Raw genomic sequence first — 21,402 nt, forward strand, 5'->3', positions numbered from 1 at the left:
GCTGGATAACTGTCTCTTTGAATGACTGTGGTCTCATTATGAGTGGGTCACATACCTCCTGGAAATTGCACAGCTGTGATCCCCATCAGAAACACTGTCTTTGGACAGCCAAGCTAGTATGGGACAATTAAGTGAGAATTGTGAGATACACACCTCAGACAGCACTGAAAAGACAGTGCTCAAAATCCAGTTACATTCATGTTCCGGTTTGGGCAAATTTGGAAATACATCCCCTGGGAGAAGGCAGCCTACAACCACCCCTCCCCCACCAGGTTCAGGAAAACATGAATTTTCCTCAAAGGAAAGTGAAAGAGATAAAAACTATTTATTTAACAAACACACAGGAAAAGGGATAATGATGCTAAATAATAAAATCTCTCGCTCTGCTGAGAGAAACCTGGGAAATTTCAGAGTCCTTCCTTAGATCTCTCTCTGTCCCTCCTTGGAGCTGGGACGGGGTGGTGGGCCCACCTCCAGGGCCAAGGCCTTGGTGGAAAGTCCTCCCAATGTATTCTGATGTTGAAACAGTCCAGCAGGGAAAAAGGGAAAAAGACCAAGTCCTAGGAAAACAAAAGTTTATATCTCCGAAGGAAAAGGAGCTGAGGGAAAAAAAAACCTGCCGAAAGCTGGCTGGAAAGAAAAGCAAGCTGGGTGCTTCCCTTCTCTCTCGCTCTCCTGCCACAGTTAGAAAAAAAAAAACCTCGCTATCTCTGTGTGACTTTGAGCAAGCTGCAAACTGCTTTGAAAAAGTTTTGCTCAGTTTTTTCCTCCCCCCTCTCAGGCTCAGTTTAAAGGCATAGAAAAGCACAAAATTAATTCCTGGGCATGGGGCAGCAACAGGGGATACACATCATAGTCACCCCAAGACACTTCAGTACAAGGTGCCAAAATATTTTGCTTTCAGTGTAACCGAATTGTGTTTTATATCCTGAAATAATACAGATTTTAAAAGATTAGTACATTAGCTGTGAATTGGCTAGCTGTAGAAGTTTAACATTTTATCTGCTTATTAAGGGAGAATGTTGAAAACATAGGAGTAGCCAGCTATCTGGCGCTTTAAAAGCCAGGTCCTCTTCCAATGTGTTGGCCATACAGGCACTTGCACATATACCCTGCTCTCAGTGGGAGCCTCTTCTACCTTTGAATTCATCCCGTTCAGCACAAGTGTCATAAAAATGGACAGAATATGGTGTTACTAGTTTTGTTCTTTGAGTAGCCATTCTAGCTTTCTGATTTTTTCACATTTGCTGTATTTAACTGCCTGTATGAACAGCCTTACTGTACATAATGGCTGGTCTTGTCTGAGAGTGAAATGATTTTTCTTTTTTTTTTTTTAGTAAATGCATTGTTTGGTGAACAAGTAGGGAGGAAAGACATTGATTCAGCAGTAGCATTCCTTGCCTGTGTTAATATTTGTGAAATAGGTGCTAAATTCTCAGCTTCTATAACTCATGCTATGTGCATTCATCCAGTGTTTTCCTTTTAATATCTGCCTGGTTTCCATTTACTTTCAGCACATCGTTTCCCAGCACGTAAGCACTTGAACTTTTGAAGTCTTGCAAGGGAGAACAGTAATCACAGGAAACATTATGTGGTTGGTTTTTTTTTTTCCCCCTCTAATGTGAGCCAGCATCTTCATTCTTGAATTAATTTGCTTGCTTTTAGTTGGATTTTGGATCTGCAGAATGTTTTGTGTGGTGCCCCATGCACTACAGCCTTTCAGGAGGGAAGAGCTGATGTTGTTTCTAAGGTACACAAAGGAGACTGTCACATCAAGATAGTGACGCAGGGAATTGAAACACTGGTAGCATGGTAGATAGTGCAGGGGATAGCACAATGGTTAGATCCTCCAAAAATAGAAGTAATTTTGAAAATTATGTGTATTGATAATTTGATAAATTTTAATGTGTAAGTGGAGGAAATTGTCATAAGCTGAACTGATTCTTACAAACTGTATCACGTGATGAATTCTGTGAAGTTCTGGGAATCTAGGAAATAATTCAGTGATGCACAACTAATGCAGCAGTCATCTTTTTAACTTCACCTGAACTAAAAGTGTGTATATAAAGTCATTAGCATCCTACAAAACGCAGATATTTAAAATATCAGTGAATTTATTTAATATGCAAAGAAGCAGCTGTGGCATTATATTGTTGGCGTTTTGTGTCTTTTTATGATTTTGCAGTAAGTAATGTTTTTAGATCTTTGCAATTTTAAAATTTCTACCAGGATCCAAATTGGCTGGAAAATTGCAGAAAATATTTGCTAACTTTTTTTTTTAGAATTTAGGGGAAATTGAGCTGGTGATATATGTAGTTAATGCCATTACTTTAGGCAACCCTATTTCTGAGCATAAAATCAGATAACTTTAGTTGACCTAACAGTGTGCTTGCACTGAAAATTTGGTGCTGTCTTCTGTAAGTGGTTACAGCAAGTGACAGCTCCTGAGCATGGTGGCACCAGGTGAATATTTTTCTTTTAGAAAATGACATTGTTGGAAATTAAAGTGACCATCATTTCACATAAGAAATGCTTTCCTGTTTCTTCAAGGTTGAAAGTTTAGTTGCGCCAGTGTTCCACCTCAGTCAGCAGTGCTGTCATTGTTGCTGTTATCATTTGGACCTGGTTACAGGGTTGAGCAGCCAGAGCAGTACTTGACACTTGGGGCAATTAGAAGGGCTCCCATCAAGCCTGGTTAAGCAGTAGCATAATTCACCAAAATGTGTAGGAGCAAAGACCTCCTTCCAAGCACTCCCTCAGCCCCTGTGAATGTTGTGCCATGTATGACAGAATTAAATCACGGTCAAGTTCATATAGTTATGATCAGGTAATTTAAGACTTTGAACTTAAGTTTCTACTATCTCTAAAAACATAGAAAAATAGTATTCTGGTGTCTGTCCCCTCCATGGTTCTGACATTTAATGATTTTGTGGAATTTGAGTGATATTCTTTTAGTATATGTTACCTTTTTTCTGCCCTTCTAAATAATAGTTGAAACAACATTCAGCTCCACTGGAGGTCAAAAATTATTTTTAATTTAGAAATTTTGTATTATATTTTCAGCATACCAGGTTAAAAGCACGAATATAAATGCTGTCAGAAATACTGTAATTTTAAAATAATGCTGACTTGGTTAACCATGATTTCTTAGTACAATCTGCACATTCCCATTCTGTGTGGTGCTAATAGATGTTGGATTGCTCTCTGAAATTGTGAACGCTTTCTGTATTTGTGTGATTAAACGTGGTTTTATACTCACATGTTGTAAATAGAGTGGTAACCAACATAACTGGCCTGTAAGTATATCTGGTGTGCTGCATCCAGGAATTACGTACATTTAATTTTCATTATGATTTTCTTATATTTTGGCCTTCACTGAATACACGTAACTATGACAAAAGTGAATACAAGTAATAAAGCTTAATGTTTAAAGGGGGGCGGGGGGAGGAAGGGGAGAATAGTATTTACAGAAGACCAAACATACTTGAATTGTCATCAAAATGTCTTTTTACATATACCATATTTTGAAATGTTCCTAAATATTAATATTTATACATAGGGTTCTCAAAAACTGAATACACTTTAAGTCTTAACTCCGTGGGATATTGAATCTGCCATTGTAAGCATTATTCCTCTGTGGTTCCTTTCTGTATTAGCAGCTTGAGTAAATTCACAGCCTTTAAACCATTTTGTTTACAAGATAAATAGCTCATCTTAGCTGGGTGCATGTACTGCTAGTTAAAGTGCTTTTATTTACAATAGTTGTGCAGTTACATACTGACGGATCTGATTTCTTTTATTTAATTATTCATAAAGTAGGTTTTATGTCAGGATTATATTCACAGAGTCCAAACAAAAAAACCGCAACCAACCAAACAAAAAATTGACAATGTTTCAGTGCTTCACAGGCCAGAGACTGTGAAGACAGAAACCCTTTTAAATGATGATGAGTCATAGGGCCCGCTCCATTTCCAAAAACATTCTTTTGTACTTCTGCACAGGACAAAATAAATTAGGTTATACTTAAGTGACCATTAAAATAATTTGACTTGCATTCTTTCAAAGAACAGAAAAAACCCTTTTCTTATAGACTTCCATTTGTGGTTTTTTTCAGTAAGTCACTGCTAAGTCAGTAAAGAATTTGCTTAGAATAATGCTGTAAACCACTACTAGTATACTTACTTAAATTTGCATAACTAAAAATACCAATTGAACCTTGGAGCCTATTTTGTGCTTTAGTGGACATAATATCAAATTTAGTAGAAACTTAACACAGAAAAGTACTTTTTCAAAGAACTGTATGCATGTAAACAGCATTAGTGTTGAATCCTGGATTATAAGTAGTGAATAAACAAAAATTTTCATTAGCACAGTAGCAGATAACTTGCCATGTTAATAATCCCAGGATTATTGCAGAAAAGTTCTCTGTTCCTTATTCAAGTAAAATTGCAAATTCCCTAAGCTGTCACTGTAGTTCAGCCTCATTTTCCACCACTACCTGGCCCAGGGGCTGCATCTCCTTCTCTAACCTTTGTCTCCTTTATTTTACTGCCTGTTGAATTGTCAGTTTAGATTTTGAAGTGTGCTGTGGTGGAGTTTGAAGTTGATGTCATAGCCTCGTAATGGCACTGTTGCCGTAGCAATGACACTATAGAAAATAAACATACAAAAAATACAGAAAAGGTAACTTGAAAAAAATGCATATGCTGTTGGGGGGAAAATGGGATCATACAAAAACTAAAAGTTAAAACTTAATGAATTGAAATAGAAAATTTGAGCAAGGTGATCCAGTAGGCTAATGTTTAACTGTTGCCAGTATTTAGAAAGAGCAGTCCCTTGCTGTCTGGACACCCCAGTCATGTAATTTGGTAGGGCAGGGAAAGTTGATGGTAGGTCCACTTAGCTTTTCATATTGGCTCTTGGAGCAGGAAGATTCATTACATAGAGAAGTATCCTGAACATGCTGAAACAGCAGATGTGCCACACGTGTGACAGAGTGCCTTCTAAAAAGGGAATGGAAGGAGAGGTGGGATTTGGGGTTCTTACCTTGTAAAACAGTGCTGTTTTTGGAGAAAAATGATTCAGTAGTTACTTCTAAATTTATCTGAGTTTACAGGTTTCCAATAAGCCTGCAAAACTCTCTCAGGACCATTCCATGTATCCACACTGCCTTTTTAGACTTTAAGCTGCTGTCTGCAGATCTGCGCTTGCATCAGACAATGCAGGAGCCCTTCTTCGAAAAACACCACATCAGTTTTTTTTCTGCCTTTGCTGACAAGGCAGATGTTATATATAGAGATGGCTGGGCCATATGGCTGATGAGGGTGTCCTTGAACATACTTAAAAGCACAAGCACAGGGAAGATATCTCTTCAAGAGTACAGATTTTATCACCCCAGACTTGATCCTAAAGGCAAAGCTGATATTTACAGGCAGTGCAGTAGGAGCAGATCTGTAGGTGAGTTGTGTTGAGGACCCAGCACACACACAATGTGTATTTCAGGGTATTTTGTCTTTGGACTAGCTTCAGCCTGATCCCATGGAGTGAATGCCCATCAGCAGACCTGTGTGTAACTGCTGGCTTGGCTTGATCCAAAAGGAATTTGATTCATGCTCCAAGATACTTGTGGTGGGAATCCAGGTACACCTGGTGTGGGCAGATGGAAGTCTGGCATCAAACTGGTCCAAGCTAAGACGTGAATGTGGGCAAACACCTTGACTCCATCAGTAAACTGGAAATTTGGCTGGCTGTACTCCGGAATTATTCTTCCCAGAGCAGCATGGCAGAGGCTGCAGCAACTGGGCTGCTAACATTTGGTCTGAGTCTAGGGCTTGAGATTATTTCCTCAGAACTCTGCACAGTTCTGTACTCAAAATTCTTTTACACTACTTTTTTTTTTTTATTACAAGGAGGAACACTTTGAATACAGAAAAGCTCATCGCCCTGCTGCTTAAAGAATATCTTGACTTTTTGTAGATGCCATGTTTTTTCTCTTGAAAAGAGAAAAATGCTTTTTTCTGTACCTTCCGTGTAAGTTGCAAAACCCATCAATACTGACTGTAAGGTATGCTAGACTCTTAAAAGATTGAAAACATTGGTATGGACATCTTTTTAAATTGTCTAAAATTCATTGGTTTTCATGTCTGAACAAAAATACAATCCTGTGTGCAGAGTCTATGTATGAAAATTATGGAGTACCTTCCATTATTCAGAATTGCTTTCATCTCCTGACTATGGTTGCTTCTAAAAATATTTTCTGTGCCACAGTATGAAAAATGATACTTCAAATTCCAGTAAGGGCTTTTTGCGTTGTAGCCAGTCTTTTTTATTTGTTCTTGCTATAGACAAATCTGTCATGAGGATATTGAAAAGACTTTCACTAACTTGCATTTAATTTTATACCTGAATTTAAGCCACTGAGCATTTGGGTCGTGGGGGCTTACAGGACCCTTTAGTGTAACAGCCATTGTTTACTATAATTTTTTTTGTGCATTAGAACTGTGTTCCTTCAGCTGTGTAATTTTATCGTAGATAGTTTCAATAGGACAGGGCAGTATTCTTGGGTTTGAAGCTTCAGCTGCATGGAGTCTCAATCTCTTTCTTGTAGGCCTGGTGGTGATCGTAATAGAGGTAGTAATAATACAAATAATAGATGCCATGAAGGAAACCTTAATCTTTTGCTCCCAGGCATGGTAATGGTAGCATTTCTAGTAAGAATAACATGATTCTTCTTGCTGGTTTACAGTGGTGCTAAGGCCTCAAAGAAAACAAGTCCTGGGAATTGCTTCTATTCAAGATACTTTTCTGTTAGTTCATTAAAAAATTTATTTTTACGAGACTGACTGATTTATCCATCTCTTAATTCAAAATACCTGGTATTCACTTTGAGGAGAACTTCCAAATAGAGTGAATTCCAATAGATTGAACTGCCAGATAGGTTGAGCTATGTAGCACATACTTTACATCAAGACAGTGCTGGGGGAAACACTGTAGAATATATCTGATGGGAATTAAAATTATGACACTTGATCACTGCTCACATGAAATATAATTTACATCAGTGTCTCAGCAGCTGTTACATGAGTGTGCGCTTTAGGGTAAGACAGGATGTATTTACCCTGTGGGTTATTATTGTAAGGATTTCTTAATCAAGCTTAATTTCTTATAGGAGGTACTGAAACAGCTACAAGGAAGTATTGAAGATGAGGGAATGGCATCTTCTGGACAAATTGACTTACTGGAACGACTTAAAGGTAAATATAGAATTATGTTTTAAGTAGGTTCATTTTTTTCTCCATTGTTTTTAATTTGGATAAAATCTTTGAAGTCATTTGCATCTTCTTTCCAGTGTGGACCATGATGATGAGGTGTAGTCTCAGTGCCAAAGCATTTTTGCTAAACATTTAAAGACACATTCTCAAAAAAAACCCCCAAAAAACAACAACAAAACAACAAAAACATACGAACAAACCCCACTGCTCCTTTTATACTTCTGTTACTGTTGCTCAAGGACTTCATATTAATTGCTTTTGATATAACTCGCATTTCATTCTTCAGAAAAAAATAAGTTAATGTTGGTGTAGTTCCACCAATTTTCTAAACTTGTTTACATGTCCTGCCCTCTCCATGTTGTATTACTGGAATTTTTTCTGTCATGCTGTAAATTGATGGCCCCCTTCCCTAAAGCATGTGCTGGAATGTCTATCATCCCGTTGTGTGGGAAGTGCCAAGCAAGCCCAGACCACTAACTCCCTGTATACATCCATTATCCCTGCCACTGACCCAGAAATTTTATAGGGACGTCTACATTTGAGGGCCCTGTGACGGACAGAGTAGTCATCTGTTACATGATGGCGAAGCATCTGCAGGATCTCTGGAAAAGAAATTGTTAGCAAGTGAGCCACAAAGTAATTCACATGATGTTTATGCAAAACTCTGCCCATTTCTTAAGTCCTTTGGGAAAGAGGCAGGCAGGCTTTGTGTGGGGATGCTATTCTGATTGCTGGGATTGCAGTTAGGCCATCTGCTCAGAAAACTGCTGTTCTCCAAGTCTACCATATCCATTGTTCTTGTTCACAGCATTTTCGCTGCATTTCTGTGCAAAATGTTTCCATAAAAAACCCCCATGGATTTGCTCAGGAAGTAAGAAATTAAGATAGAAATGATCTTTTAACTTTGTGCTGCTGAACCTTCAGCTCTGAAAAATGTTTGCTGTTTATTGTGCAGAACTGAATTTGGAAAGTACCAGCTTCCCTGGAGTGAAGTTAAGGCCAAAGGTGTCTGTGCGTTCCTATGGGAGCCGGGAAGGGTCTGTGTCGAGCCGCTCGGGGGAGTGCAGCCCAGTCCCTATGGGGTCATTTCCAAGAAGAGGCTTTATGAATGGAAGTAGAGAAAGCACTGGTTACTTAGAAGAGCTAGAAAAAGAGAGGTAACTTTATTTGTTTATTCCTCCAGTATGGACTGACTTCTCATTTTAACATGGAAGTTTACTGTCACACCTACTATTTAGCTATCATGAATATGGTTTTGATCAGTAGTGTATTTACCTGTCATTTACCTTGACAGGTAAGAAACCAGGAATCTATGTTTTATTTAGATGCACGCACACAAAATATTTTTTAAAAATTGTGAAATATCATTCAGTTTCTACTGCTTCTTCATAAATGCATTTCATTGTTACTCTTTGTTGGCTCAAGGTTGTTTTTATTTTCATAAGCAGGTTATCACTGTCTGAAATATATTTAAACAGTGAGGGTGGAGCATTCTAACCACCTCCATATCTCCTCACCACTCTTGATAAATGCTGAAGCTGTAACAATGTGATGGTGCAATCTCTTTCTCTCTTTTGCAGTTGGTTATTAAGTACCATAACTGGTTTATCAATTATTTGCTATTAGCAGACGTTTACCTAGCAACTCTACTCTGTCAGCAAATATGTCAGCTAAACAAAATACCTGTTCTTATCTTTAAGATGTTGTTCCCATCAGATGCTTTGTATTGACAAACCCTGAAATTTCTTTTCTTGAAAGGCAGTGGTACCCATTTAATAGGAAGAACATACTTTCAGGTCATAATACAGAATTGTAGCAGTTTATCAGTCACTTACAAAGGAAAGGCAAAGTGAAAGACACGCATCTGTTTCCACTGAAGCCATCTTTATTTCTTAAAATGAACCTCACTGAAATACCAGGTGTTTTCAGAAGCCCATCTGCAAGACAGGGTTTCCTAAAGATTTGATCCTACTTAGTGGATGGGATATCAGGCTGGGGGCTACAAAACCAAATAAACTACAACACAGTATTTTTATGCCTAGTAGACGTTAACAAGCAAAAAAATCCATTTTGAAGTTGTAATAGAAAAGTTCTGTGGGTAATGAGTGGGTTGTGGACAGCCCTCTAGAAACCCCTCCTCTAAAGGATGTTTTCTGCTGTTCAGCAAAATTTTTGCAGCCGAAACCTGAAAGGAGTATACTTCCGGGATATTATGTCTAGGTCCCTTTTTCTGGTCTTACCAGTAGAGTGAAAGTAACTTCCCATGGGTCCATACTGAGCATGTTCTAGCAGCCACTCTATTTTTTTCCTTCTCCTAGCCAGGACAACCATTAATGGTATTTGTTCTGTTGCAGAAAATGTAGATTCCTGGGGAGCTGTATAAGAATATTTAGGAATTTGGGAATCTATCCACTTGCTCTGTCTCCATGTTCAAGAGTCTAATGTGTCTGTCATTCACCATCTTAACAAATTGTGCATTTGTTTGTATTCTTCCACTGCTGTGTTTTACTACATATGATACTAAAATCTTTAAACGCAGTTGAGGCTTTCAGTGTCGTTTAAGTGAACTTCTGCTCCCTTGGAACAAGGAGCATTTATAGCAGCCAGAGCTCTTTAAGGTGATTAGCACCTCTGATTTATGATCTATGATCCTTTCCCACCCTGGTGGATTCTGAGGTGATAGTTCTTTGGACTTCTTGCCAATAAAGATAGCTTAGGTAGTGAACCAGTCTGTGTTCCAAATAACACTGGAGAAAAGGGATATGGATGTTTTAATTTCAGAGTAGCTTAGGCAGCTGTCACAGCTGATGGAATAAATATTTGAGCTGTGGAGAAGATGGATCTGTGGCAGCATGGCCAGATCACATCTGGCTTCATTATTAGTGAAATGATGGATAATCTGAAACTGCTCTGTTCTTTAAGCTGTTTCAGGTTACATGTGGAAGTATGTATGGCATTGATGAGAACCCTGGGTAGCCAAATGAATCAAAACTTGGGGGGGTATAGGACTGTGCATCTAAAACCACTACCATTTCTAAAAGAAAATTAACAACTTATTTTCCTATATCTTGTGTCTAAACTTGTTTGGCTTATTTACTAAATTTCTGTATATCTAAACGTATATATTTGCTAATAGATTTTGGACTTTGGCGCTTAAACAGTCTTTCAAGAACTTGTGGAGTTTGACAAGCCTAAAATAATTTAGAATAAAGTAACACTTTTCGGAAATCTGCAGCAGGAGACCATTTCCACTCAGTATTTTAACATACTGGCACCATATATGCTGCTCATGGGCAACAGTGTTTGTGGAAGGATTAAATGAAATATTTAAATATTTAGAGCAGTTTGGTGGGCACCTGGCATCCAGTCAGGGTCAACCCACCACATTTGGCTGAAAGTGAACTTCTGAGGGGAAGAAAATTTATCAACTAATTCGCCTGCCAGAATAAAGATGAAATTACTGGCCTGTATCTCATTCGTTTGGCTCTCCTCTAATTCCAAAGTTTAAAAAAAAAAAAAGAGAAGTAGGGGCAGTGGCAGCACTATGCTTTTAAATTGCCAGTTTAGAATATTCTAATCATTAAATATCTCCTCCTTTCTTTGGCTGTTTCGAGGTATACTTGGTAAGAGCATTGTATCAGCAACAAAATTTTTCAGAGTACACTGCCGGTTAACTTTTGTGTTTGTTTGCCCTTGGCAATTTAGCAAATTTAATAGTCTCACCTTTTTAAATTCTGTTATTTGCCAGTAAAGATGACAGTCTTCTGAGGAATTTTATATGAAAATATTTGTGTGCCTTGTTTATTCCTTCTGGTTTATGCCATTCCTTTTTTATTTCTTTAATGTTGATTTGGAGCATTTTCTGTCTCATTACTTCTCTCTTCCATTATGCTTTTCTCCTTTTGCCTGACTGGTACAACTTACCTCAGACTTCACAGCATCAGCACTGCTTTTCAAGATTTTGTTTTATTTTTTAGGAATTGAAGTGAAAGTATTAATTATAGTCGTAATTTACGTACTGTGAGTAGGGTAGCATATAGTTTGTTTCCCTTCTCCCTTTTGGCCAAGAGTAATATTGACATAATTATGCAGAAATACTTCCAAAAGAAAAAAACAGTTTTCTGCATTCATTCAGCTTCCTCTGTTGTTGGGAGCTTCAAAAGTACTGCATGAGAGAAGTCTTTCAAAAAAACCACCCTCCAGAAGAACAGCTCAAATTGAAAACTTTTGTTAACTCATAAAAATAGTGTGAAGTTCCAGAAGCTTTCTCCGTTTGCTTTGTTGCATTCTCACTGAACTTGACAGGGTTATGACAGAGAACAGAATTTTCTCTGATGCTGTGAAAGTCCTAATGTAAAAGTTGGGGGTATAAAAAAGATGGAATAACTGCACTGGTTTTTTCCATCTTGCTTTTCATGACCAGTAGCAGCTCTTCCACTTCAAGTCATCTCCTAACCCCAAGAGGCTGCAGGAGGCTGAGAAGGAGCTGTACTTCTGGTTGGAATAGTTTCTGAGAGTAAAGTTAAATGTAGGGAACAGCTTATCAGACACATCTACAGAGACCTGCTGCTTATTGCTGCTTATTTTCAAGGAAACTGGTGTGCAGCCTGCTGTAGTCGTAGTGACCCTTCAGGTTTTGTGCTGAGAGAACTTAAAGACTGTTAAAACCTGAGTTCTCACAGAGCAGTGATACCAAACTAGTAATCCCAAATGAAGCGTCACTTCAGAAGAAAAAATGACAATATTAAATCGAACAAGCTGCCCTCAGGTCATGCATTATGTTGTTTACGCAGCACTGATGGTTCCTAAGTTATTTTCTTGCTTCTAGCATCCATTGTGCATGTCAAAACAGATTGAATGACACACTGTCTCACAAACTGAATACCCTACATTTCATAAGAGGAACTTAATCACATGTTTACTTAGCTGAAAGTAATCCCTCCAATTTCTGCTGCCAGTTCTTTGACATCCAGAGGCAGAATTAGTCAGTCCTTTCACATTTGCAAGTCCTCATATGGTAAAAGTACTTTTTATAAGGATCGCATTAATTGTGCTTTTGCAAATTTTATTTCACAGCCTGGACACAACTGGTGCCTGGGCACTCAGTGTGGTAAAAAGGGAAGCTGCGCAGAATTCCTGTGTGTCCAGAGTTTAGGCACCAGAGCTGTGTTACAAGAGAATGGGCAGGTGGGAGGCAAAAAAAATTTCTCAACAAGCTTTCCCCAAGCACCATCTATTAGTTTTTCCTTCAGTCTGTCTAAAGGGCTTTATGAATTTCAGCCAGCCCCATCCTTGTGTCTGAAAAATTACTGCTGTACTGTGATACTGCTCCAGTTACCTGCCAAATTATGGTAATCGTTTGTCGCTTCTTTTCAATCACTTTGGTTGTAAACCTGCCTGATATTAAAGCTGTACAGTAAATGACTTAATGTGTAGCCGTGGCATCCTTAAAACAAATCTATTTCAACATAACTGTTGGATTGAATCTGGAAATTTATGTCATTTTTTCATGTTTACAAACATTAGCACTCCTAGATGTGTGTAGTTTTTCAGTCTCACATTGAAGGGAGGGATCCTCTCTTTTAATTTTCCATTTGAAGACAGGCCAAGTCACTGGTATTGAATATGGAATAAATGTTAAATCATCAAAATTAGGTTGAAACATATTTTAAAGCAGGAAATAAGTCAAACCGATTCTTTGAAATACAATTTTTTTAATTCCTTCATTTTTATTTTGTGTGGAATATGGATTACCTTCTCAAATCATGACTGGGATGCATTATCAAAATAGTCAGGGGAAATTTGTACTATTGTTGTATGGTGTGTAATTGTTCCTTAATGACTTACAGTAATTGTCCATAATATAATGTGCTTTATAAAGGTTCATATGCTCTTGCTCAAGCCATAGCCAGAGAGCAATGCAAAAGTTAAGGGGTGGGAAATAATTCTGGGCAAACATGTATGCAGCTTTCTGTCTTCTGGCTAAGTATTAATTTTGTCATTTCTGTTAATAAGCAATATTAAAACATCAGAAAGAAGAACAGTACTCACAGAAAGCATTAGAAAGAAAATAATAAACTTGTATTTAAAAGGAAAAGAAGAGTGGTTTTTCTGTTTATTCCTACTAGCCAGATGTTGAGGGAAAATTTTAATACATATTTTGAGAAATATTATAGCCATGAACACTATTTCACTATATACATAAGATTTAGAAGTATATAAAATTCAGTTCGTGAAGGATTGATAAAATAGTATGTAAAATTTCCAGTAGATTTTTTTTTCCTTGGTAGTCTGCATATATTACTCATTCTGTCTTTCTCATTTATTACTCAGGTGTGCAGTGTGCTTATGATACCCATTTTTAATGTTTTTAAAAGCTGCAAATGTATCTTGTCTATAACATTTGGTGGAACATACTGTTTTAAAGTATTTAGACAGTCATAGAAATCCCTTGCTTTGTGTGCTTTACCCATAGTTTAGCTATAGGTGACAAAATGAGTAAAACGACAGTGCAAATGTGAAGACAATTCTCAATTCAGTAACAGGATTGAGGGTTGTACTTGCAGCTGTGACATTCAGACATTTTGTTAAATGCAGTTTGCACTATACAAAGTATATTTTTGAGAAAAGTAGGGTACAAGGTAACACACCCCTAACAACCGGGTTTGCTTTCACAAAAGGTCTCTTAGCTTTGCATTTTGAAGTGGGTTTTTTAGAGAAATATGTATATTTTTCTCTCATAGATATGCTTAGCACAGAGGAGTGAATAGGTTGTTTAGCCAGGGCCAGGGAACTGAACTCAAATGTTTCCTTAGTGCCCTCCTCAAACCTCCAGATGGAAATGAGGTGTTAATGGTGAGACGCTTCCTCTTTCTGCTTTTAACAGATCTCTGTTGCTTGCGGAGCTTGAGAAGGAAGAGAAGGAAAAGGACTGGTATTATGCCCAGCTTCAGAACCTGACTAAAAGGATTGATAGTCTCCCCCTTACTGAAAATGTAAGTACCTCTGAGTGCTTGGTGAGCTGTCTGGTGCTATGGTCCCTGTTTAGATGCTGTGTGTATTTTATTAATTTGGCGGCATTCTTTACTATCACTTCAGTTCTTGGTTTTTTTTTTTTCATTCAGTTATCATGTAAAGATAACTTAGCCTAAATAATGCCTTTTTTTCCACATAGAATTTTACACATTAAAATTCATACATATCAATATAAATGTCAGTGAACAGAGGAGCATTGAGAAGTCATCATGACAGATGAATTGCATGTCACTACACTTCCTTAACTCTTGTTTCCCCCTGGTTTTTTGTTCAGTGGATTTTTCTAGTTTTGAGAGTAATATTAGCATAAGACAATGTACACAAGAGCTGTTATTTCATAACAATCAGTAAAGTGATTCTGTAGCTTATGCAGGTGTTGCTGTAAGCTTTTACCTTGGCACCTCTAAACTGATTACAGTCGACTCACCATTATCTGGGATAATAAAGATGTGTGATATCCCAGATAATGCAGGATTTCCTGTTAGATCTCAGCAGTTTAGATGTATTTGCAGTGCATTCCTTCACAGATACAGAATTGGGAAGGTATGGTTGAGAGTCACACCTGATGAAGGGTCAGCCAGCCTTCTGGAAATGGACCAAAGAAACACTTCAGCACTGGCAGAAGTAACACTGAGTCATGGCTGAGCTTAGCAGAGCACCAGAACCAAGGGAGAGGGCCTGAAAAAGACTTTGAGGAAGTACAACCCATTCCCAAAGCACTGTCAACTGTATCTGTGTCACGCTATTGTAGGTTTTAAGGTTGTCTCCCCTGTTTCATAGATAATGAATTCACTTAGCTGCTCTTAGGATTAGAAAGCATTACTTAACATCTACACTAAAGGCCTTTTGTGGCAATTTATATCCCTTACTACTTAGTCCAGACACAGCAAAATGACAGATCCCATTTGGTGCTTGCAGATGATTGTCTTGTTTTGACTTTCTGAATTGACTTTGGTGAAGTCTTCTGAAAGGAGTGCTCTTGGAGACTCATTTATTTACAGACTGAGTAATTGTCCAAAGCCAGTGAAGAGCTTTGCTCTGGCCTTGAAAATTCTTTTAGTTCAAAAGTCTTCCCTTAGGCTGTATTGTTGCTCCTGGGTTTAACAGGGTAGTTAGAAATAAGGTAGATAGCAGCTGTATGAATACCATCACTATGTGCAGTAGCTTAATGCTTCTGAATATTTTTGAAAATGCCAATTCAGATGGCACATATCACAATTTTGTTTGCCAGATGTTCTTGTAAGGAATGATACTTTCTCAATGTTCGTTTATTTTATTTAGTCATTTGACAAAACTCAGGGGTCATCTGCTGGTTGAACATCATTGTGTTCTTGTTTTTCATAATGCAGTTGTGTTTTAAGAATGCATTACTATGTTTTGTTTGTTTATGAAGTTAGTTGTAGAAAAGTAATGGTTCTGCTTTTTGTTCCAAGAAATACAGTGTTTACATAAATGCTGTTTGCTAAAATGCCTTCCCTGTACTCTGGTTTCAGTTCTCCTTGCAAACAGATATGACCAGAAGGCAGCTGGAGTATGAGGCCAGGCAAATCAGAGCTGCAATGGAAGAACAACTGGGCACTTGTCAGGACATGGAAAAGCGGGCACAGGTAGAGTTTGTGTTTGAAAGGAAGGGAAAAGCTTTCCCTGCATTTCTATTAAATTACTGGAATTGTATCTTTAAACTGTGTGTAAAGACATTAGCCTTTCCAATAGAAAAGTAGGAATCAGGACATAGGAAATTATTGCTCAGCAAAAAGTACCCTCATCTGCTTGTTGGAAATAAGCCTTTTGATTCAGCAGATGTAGACAATTTATTCAAGAGAAAATATCTTAATGATAATTTCCCTACAATTTACTACCATTTCAGCTTCAAAAAGGCCCATGTATTTGCAACTGCTTTATTTTGCATCTTTTTGCTGGATTTCTTCATGCTTTTAAGTTTAGAATAAAATCCAGCTACTGTTCATAAGTTTCCTTAGCCAAAAAACGGAATAATCTTTTCAAACAAGGTGTTCAAGTAAAATGTAATTCACATACATATCTGAAAGTTGTTTACTCTCACCAAGAGTTGTTTTGCATTCATTATGAGGATATGTACATATCTAACCACATGACACACCCATTTGGAAGTATAAATCAGAATATAATCATATGCAAACCATAAATTAAATAGTCAGTTGGTTGCTGGCTATAAAAAGTAATCCCCCATAGTAGGAAAGCAACAATATGAATTATTTATTAGTGTTTATTTCTAGACATAGTAAGATTAGTAAGATTTGGGGGTTTTATGGTGAATGTGACAATAATCAGTATTTTCAATACAAAGTCTCTTTAGTCTTTCTTTCCCTCACTAAGTTGTCTCAACACAAAAAACATGAGAAACATTTCTCATTTGGTTTTACATTAAGCTAAAGCAGCTGTTCTAATTGCAAGAGGTAATCAGAGTAGCTGCTTTAAATTTTAAAGTGAGTAATCTAGCAGGACTTTTCAGAAAATTCGTACAGTTAAAGGTATTTAGCCAAACAGATATCCTGCAGCTGTTGGGTTATGTGTGCAAGGCTGTGCAGCTGTTTGTCTGTGCTGATGTTCTCAGACAGGCCCAAGTTTAGTCTGCTTGGAGAGTCACTGGCTCTGATCTGGGAGCTGTAGGGCTGTTACCGAGGTTTATCAGCAGGGATGATGCCCTCCATGAATTCAGCTGTGCAGTTTGTGTCAGCCTGTCCCCAGTGAAGGTTCTGCACAGTAAAACTCCTGGAAAGTTCTCCTGCTGTTAACAGGCTTAAGCTAGAGGAAGGTGAATTAAGCAAAATAGCCAAGCTAGGCTGCTGGAAACATTCTAAATGCACTCAGGCAGGGATCAAAAGCAATTATTCAGACACACAACTTGGCTATAGTTATATCACTATATGGAAGTAATCAAGCTGATGCTGAATTTGCTTCTTCCCTGATTGTTGGGGGGTTTTAAAATTTGGTGGGGGGAAAAATGCTGCCAAGATGATGTTGAAACATTTCATGGGTTTCTGAGTTAGTGTTTGACATGAGGTTTGTCACAGCTGTTTTACTCTCTCTGTATCTGTGTAACACTTACATGCTTGCAGGAATTACAGTGCCTATTGTGATTATATGAAGATTATTGAATACAAAACAACTACTTCTGCATGTGCTTCTTGTGAATTTAACTGGTAATTCCCCTTGGTTTCATTCTGCCAAGGACCAGTGCCAAAAATGTGTAGAAGCTCATTGGTGTACAAATACATAAGAGCAATTTCTGTGTTACTTCACTGTGATGTTTAAATGCAAAACGAAACATTTATATTTGGCAGGGATATTCAGCTTGGTAGTTTTTCCACTTTCTTTCTACTCAGTATTTTCCTTCCACCCAAACTGATTGGAATACACAATACTATGCAAAATGGAGGCTGAAGGGAAAGAACATTTCAGCTACATAAAGGCCAGCATTGCAGACATCTCTGAATTAAGAGTCCCAAAGATTATTCCTGTTAGAGAGCTGGTAACCTGCAGTTGCCCAAGTAGACATTGCACTTTTCTGTAGTTGCCCTTTCTTGTGGACCTTGAAAATAATGGCTTTCTCCCATTTTTTGTCTGGCATATTTGGGCTTTGTTTCCTTCTGAAGCAATTTAACTCACAGCAGCTCACTGTAGCTGTCTTCTATGAAGATTGTTCACAAGCACGTGCCCAGCAGTTGTTCAGAAAGATGTATAAGAAGCCTGTTGGCAATTTATTTCAGTTTGTTTAATGATTTGCACTAACTTGTACTATTCTCTGAAGCTGATAATTTCACACAGAAGTGCTTACTTGAAAAAAAGCGAAACACTCTTAGCCATGTTTTATTTTTACTGTTCAAAGGTTGTAGCCAATATACTTAGTAGTAAGTAAAAGCAAACGTAATTTCTGTAAGATATATTAAAAAAACTTCAATTCTGAGACTGAATTCATGTTCACATAGAATTTATTTTTCCTTCATGTCAGAACAAAAAAGATGTAATTTTTTTAAGGTCAAGAGTTCCTTAAAATCGTACGTGAAATTACCATTCTTACAAGAATTTATCCCAAGATCTCTTAAGAGTTTGCTAAAATAGCAGACCACAAAAGATACAAGAAAATTTAGATTCTGGAGTCTTAGACAGATAAACATTTCAGCACTGTTTTATTCATACAGTGGTCTTGTATGTGGACCAAGCCATTAATAAATTTGTCTATTATATATGTTTATTTTGGAAAAAAACCCAACCAAACAAAAAAGCCAGACAGCATTTTAAAACAAAATGTTATTCCTATTTTTACTTTCTATATAGTGATTATTTTTCTGTCACTATGAATGTGGAGGAATTTTATTTTTGTTTTGTTAGATGCCTCACTGGGGCAGTGAAAGCCAAATAATGTGTAACTTCAAATGTAAAGTTACTTTATAGAGCTATTTTATGTTAGCAAAAATTACAAGTAAATATAACAATAAGTGGGCATTGTAGTATGAACAAATAGAAATCAAAGGTGATATTTCTTAAATAGATTCTAAAGTTAAAAACATTCCTAGTGCTTGTTCCATTGTGTTTCTCAGACTTCTGCCCATTTGCCATTAGGCTCTACTTGTGGCAAGAGATGTGTTCTTTTTTTCTGCTTCTACAGTGTTTGGCACAAAATACACTCCTGATTAGTAGAACTCCCCAGTTTCCCTGTAATAGAAAAAAAATTAGTTAGAAGAATGGTCTGATGTTTAAATCTCTGGACTAAAATTGGAAAGGGTGGCTAGAATTCCTGTCCCTTTGGAGGACTCAGTAATACTTGGCAAGTCATGCAGTATTTAATTGTTTTCATCTGCACAAAAAATTTTTTGCAATGTCTAGGTGTGTTTATAAAGATACTTGGATTTTGTTGATGCCCTTTATTGGGTAAATTGCTGGTTACACAGAAAGAAACACAATTTATGGGAAATTTTGGGGAGACGTGTCTTTTGAGTACTTCAAGGGAACCTGTAAGAAACTTTTTTAGCAGGGAATAGTGATAGGAGAAGAGGTAATGGCTTTAAATTCATGGAGAGTTGATTCAGATTAGGTACAAGAAAGAAATGTTCTGCAATGAGAGTGATGAAACACTGGAAGAGGTTGCCAAGAGGCAGCAGGGGCCCCATCCCTGGAAACATTCAAGGTCAGACAGGGCTTTCAGCAACCTGATTTACTCAAAGATGTCCCTGCCCTTGGCAGGGAGTTTGGAATAGATGACCTTCCAAGATCCCTTCCAACCCAGACTATTCTATAATTATATAAAATTCAAGTAATTCTTAAGGACAATGAGAGACATATTTTCTCTGTCACGCATCATGTCACCAATGCATAGATACTCCCAGAAATATTTTTTATTAAATTTTTAATACTTAAAAATTTCTTGAACCAGGAGCAAAGGGTGGGATGAATTATCTGTTTGCCTCTATGCTGAAGCTTTTATGTGTTTCCAATAATTTGCTTTACAAAATCAAATCAAATTTATAGCTTAATGTTGTAGCTTCCAACTCTACTAAATGTTGATGCTGTGGTACATTTTCCACAGCTGCTTCTGATGTGTTTCAGTAATTAATTGTATTTGTGGTTACATTTTCTTTTGTATTTCTAAATTTTCTAGACAGCATTGTTTCTCGATTGCATGTGCATCTTTTGGTATTAGCACCTTTTAAAAGTTCATCTTACTTCCATTTTCAGTTTATAAACATGTCAAATAAGGTTGGTTATAATGCTGATCCTTGCAGTGTCCACTAGATTGCTTTTCTAGTATAGCACTAGAAAACATCAAGTAATCAAGTAAACTAATCAAGTAAAAACATCAGAATTTTTTTCAGTATGTCCATTTTATTAATCTATTCATGGCACAAAAAAACACAAAAAAACCTGTTTAATCAGTTTGGTGTTCTGCCCACATTTAAAGTCAAATAATGTCAATTTATTAAATTATCAAGATCATGCACTTACTGTTTCACAGACTCATAATGCATCCTGTGCTTCACTGTACAATTTGTGGAGTACGTGTATCCTGTTACATTTGGAGTCTCTTAACATTCCATTTTCTAACCACAGAATGGTTGCAGTGGGAAATGAGTAGCAGTATGCCTGTAAAAGACTGATTCAGAGATGTCTGTAAAATCCCAGATAAACCAAAGAAGCAGTATGTAGGTTTTTTTTTTTTAATAGGTAACCTGTTAAATTCTTTGAGATTTGTAGGGGCAGAAAATTTCAGAGGTTAGGCATAAGCAAAACTCCCAAATCAATACAGCAGTTGAATATAATAGAAATCTGTCAGGGTCTTATACCTTCAAGACACTCTGCAAATAAAAATATCTCTCAGATCTCTGTAAGGCATGTAAAATTCTGATATTTGAGATTAAAGTGAAATAATTTGCTAAAGATCTGCATAAAATGTCAGTTTCAGATGCAGGAATATTGTGCAAGTTAAGGGGGAGCATTTTGTTATACCTAAATGTGTGCCGTGTGATGACCTATTACATCCAAATGAGTATCAGTGTTATTAAAATCCCAGCTACTCACTTATGTTTTGAATGCTTGCAGTCATTCCTTTCATTATGAAGAACACTTGAATTACTGCATGTAGTACCTGCTGCATGCACCTACTGAAGTAGGTTTGTTTTGTAGTCAGCAGTATTTGCCAAGAACTCTTCATACTGTCACTCTATACAGTAAGTAAAAGGAGTTTCTGAACAAAATCAAACGTGAAAATCCATTCATTTCAGGCAAGGGTGGCCAGAATTCAACAAATAGAAAAGGACATTCTTCGTATACGACAGCTCCTGCAATCACAAGCAGCTGAAGCAGAGGTTAGTGAGCAATGACTTGCCTTTTTTATTGTGGTATGTATATTTTCTCTAAAATCCCAAATTTTTGGAATAAAGTGGTAGGCAGGATTATTCCCTTCAGCTGTTGATGTCACAATTAATCAGGTAGTCAATATTCTTAGACTGTTACTTGCTCTCTTTCCAATGAACTGAGGATGGAATGCTTGGATTAGTCTTCATACTACTGTGGAGCTTAATCAATAATCATGTATCAGTTAAAAGTTTAGCTTGAAATT

The 21,402-nt window shown here is 37.2% G+C and overlaps 1 protein-coding gene across 4 annotated transcripts in view; it reads left to right on the top strand.

The window, feature by feature from the left end:
- The window catches only part of APC (APC regulator of WNT signaling pathway), a 95,861-nt gene that overhangs the window by 42,198 nt on the left and 32,261 nt on the right, over nucleotides 1-21,402 (top strand). For 2 of the 4 annotated variants that reach the window (XM_082301903.1, XM_082301904.1), the window contains exons 3-7: nucleotides 7,169-7,253; nucleotides 8,227-8,428; nucleotides 14,158-14,266; nucleotides 15,800-15,913; nucleotides 21,065-21,148. In XM_082301903.1, coding sequence (XP_082158029.1) covers nucleotides 7,169-7,253; nucleotides 8,227-8,428; nucleotides 14,158-14,266; nucleotides 15,800-15,913; nucleotides 21,065-21,148 — 594 coding nt within the window. Of the gene's footprint in view, nucleotides 1-7,168; nucleotides 7,254-8,226; nucleotides 8,429-14,157; nucleotides 14,267-15,799; nucleotides 15,914-21,064; nucleotides 21,149-21,402 lie in introns of those variants that run through there. The other 2 variants (XM_082301905.1, XM_082301906.1) reach the window with 2 other exon arrangements.

The sequence above is a fragment of the Coloeus monedula genome, assembly GCF_965178545.1.
Source record: "Coloeus monedula genome assembly, chromosome: Z".
Lineage (NCBI taxonomy): Eukaryota > Metazoa > Chordata > Aves > Passeriformes > Corvidae > Coloeus > Coloeus monedula.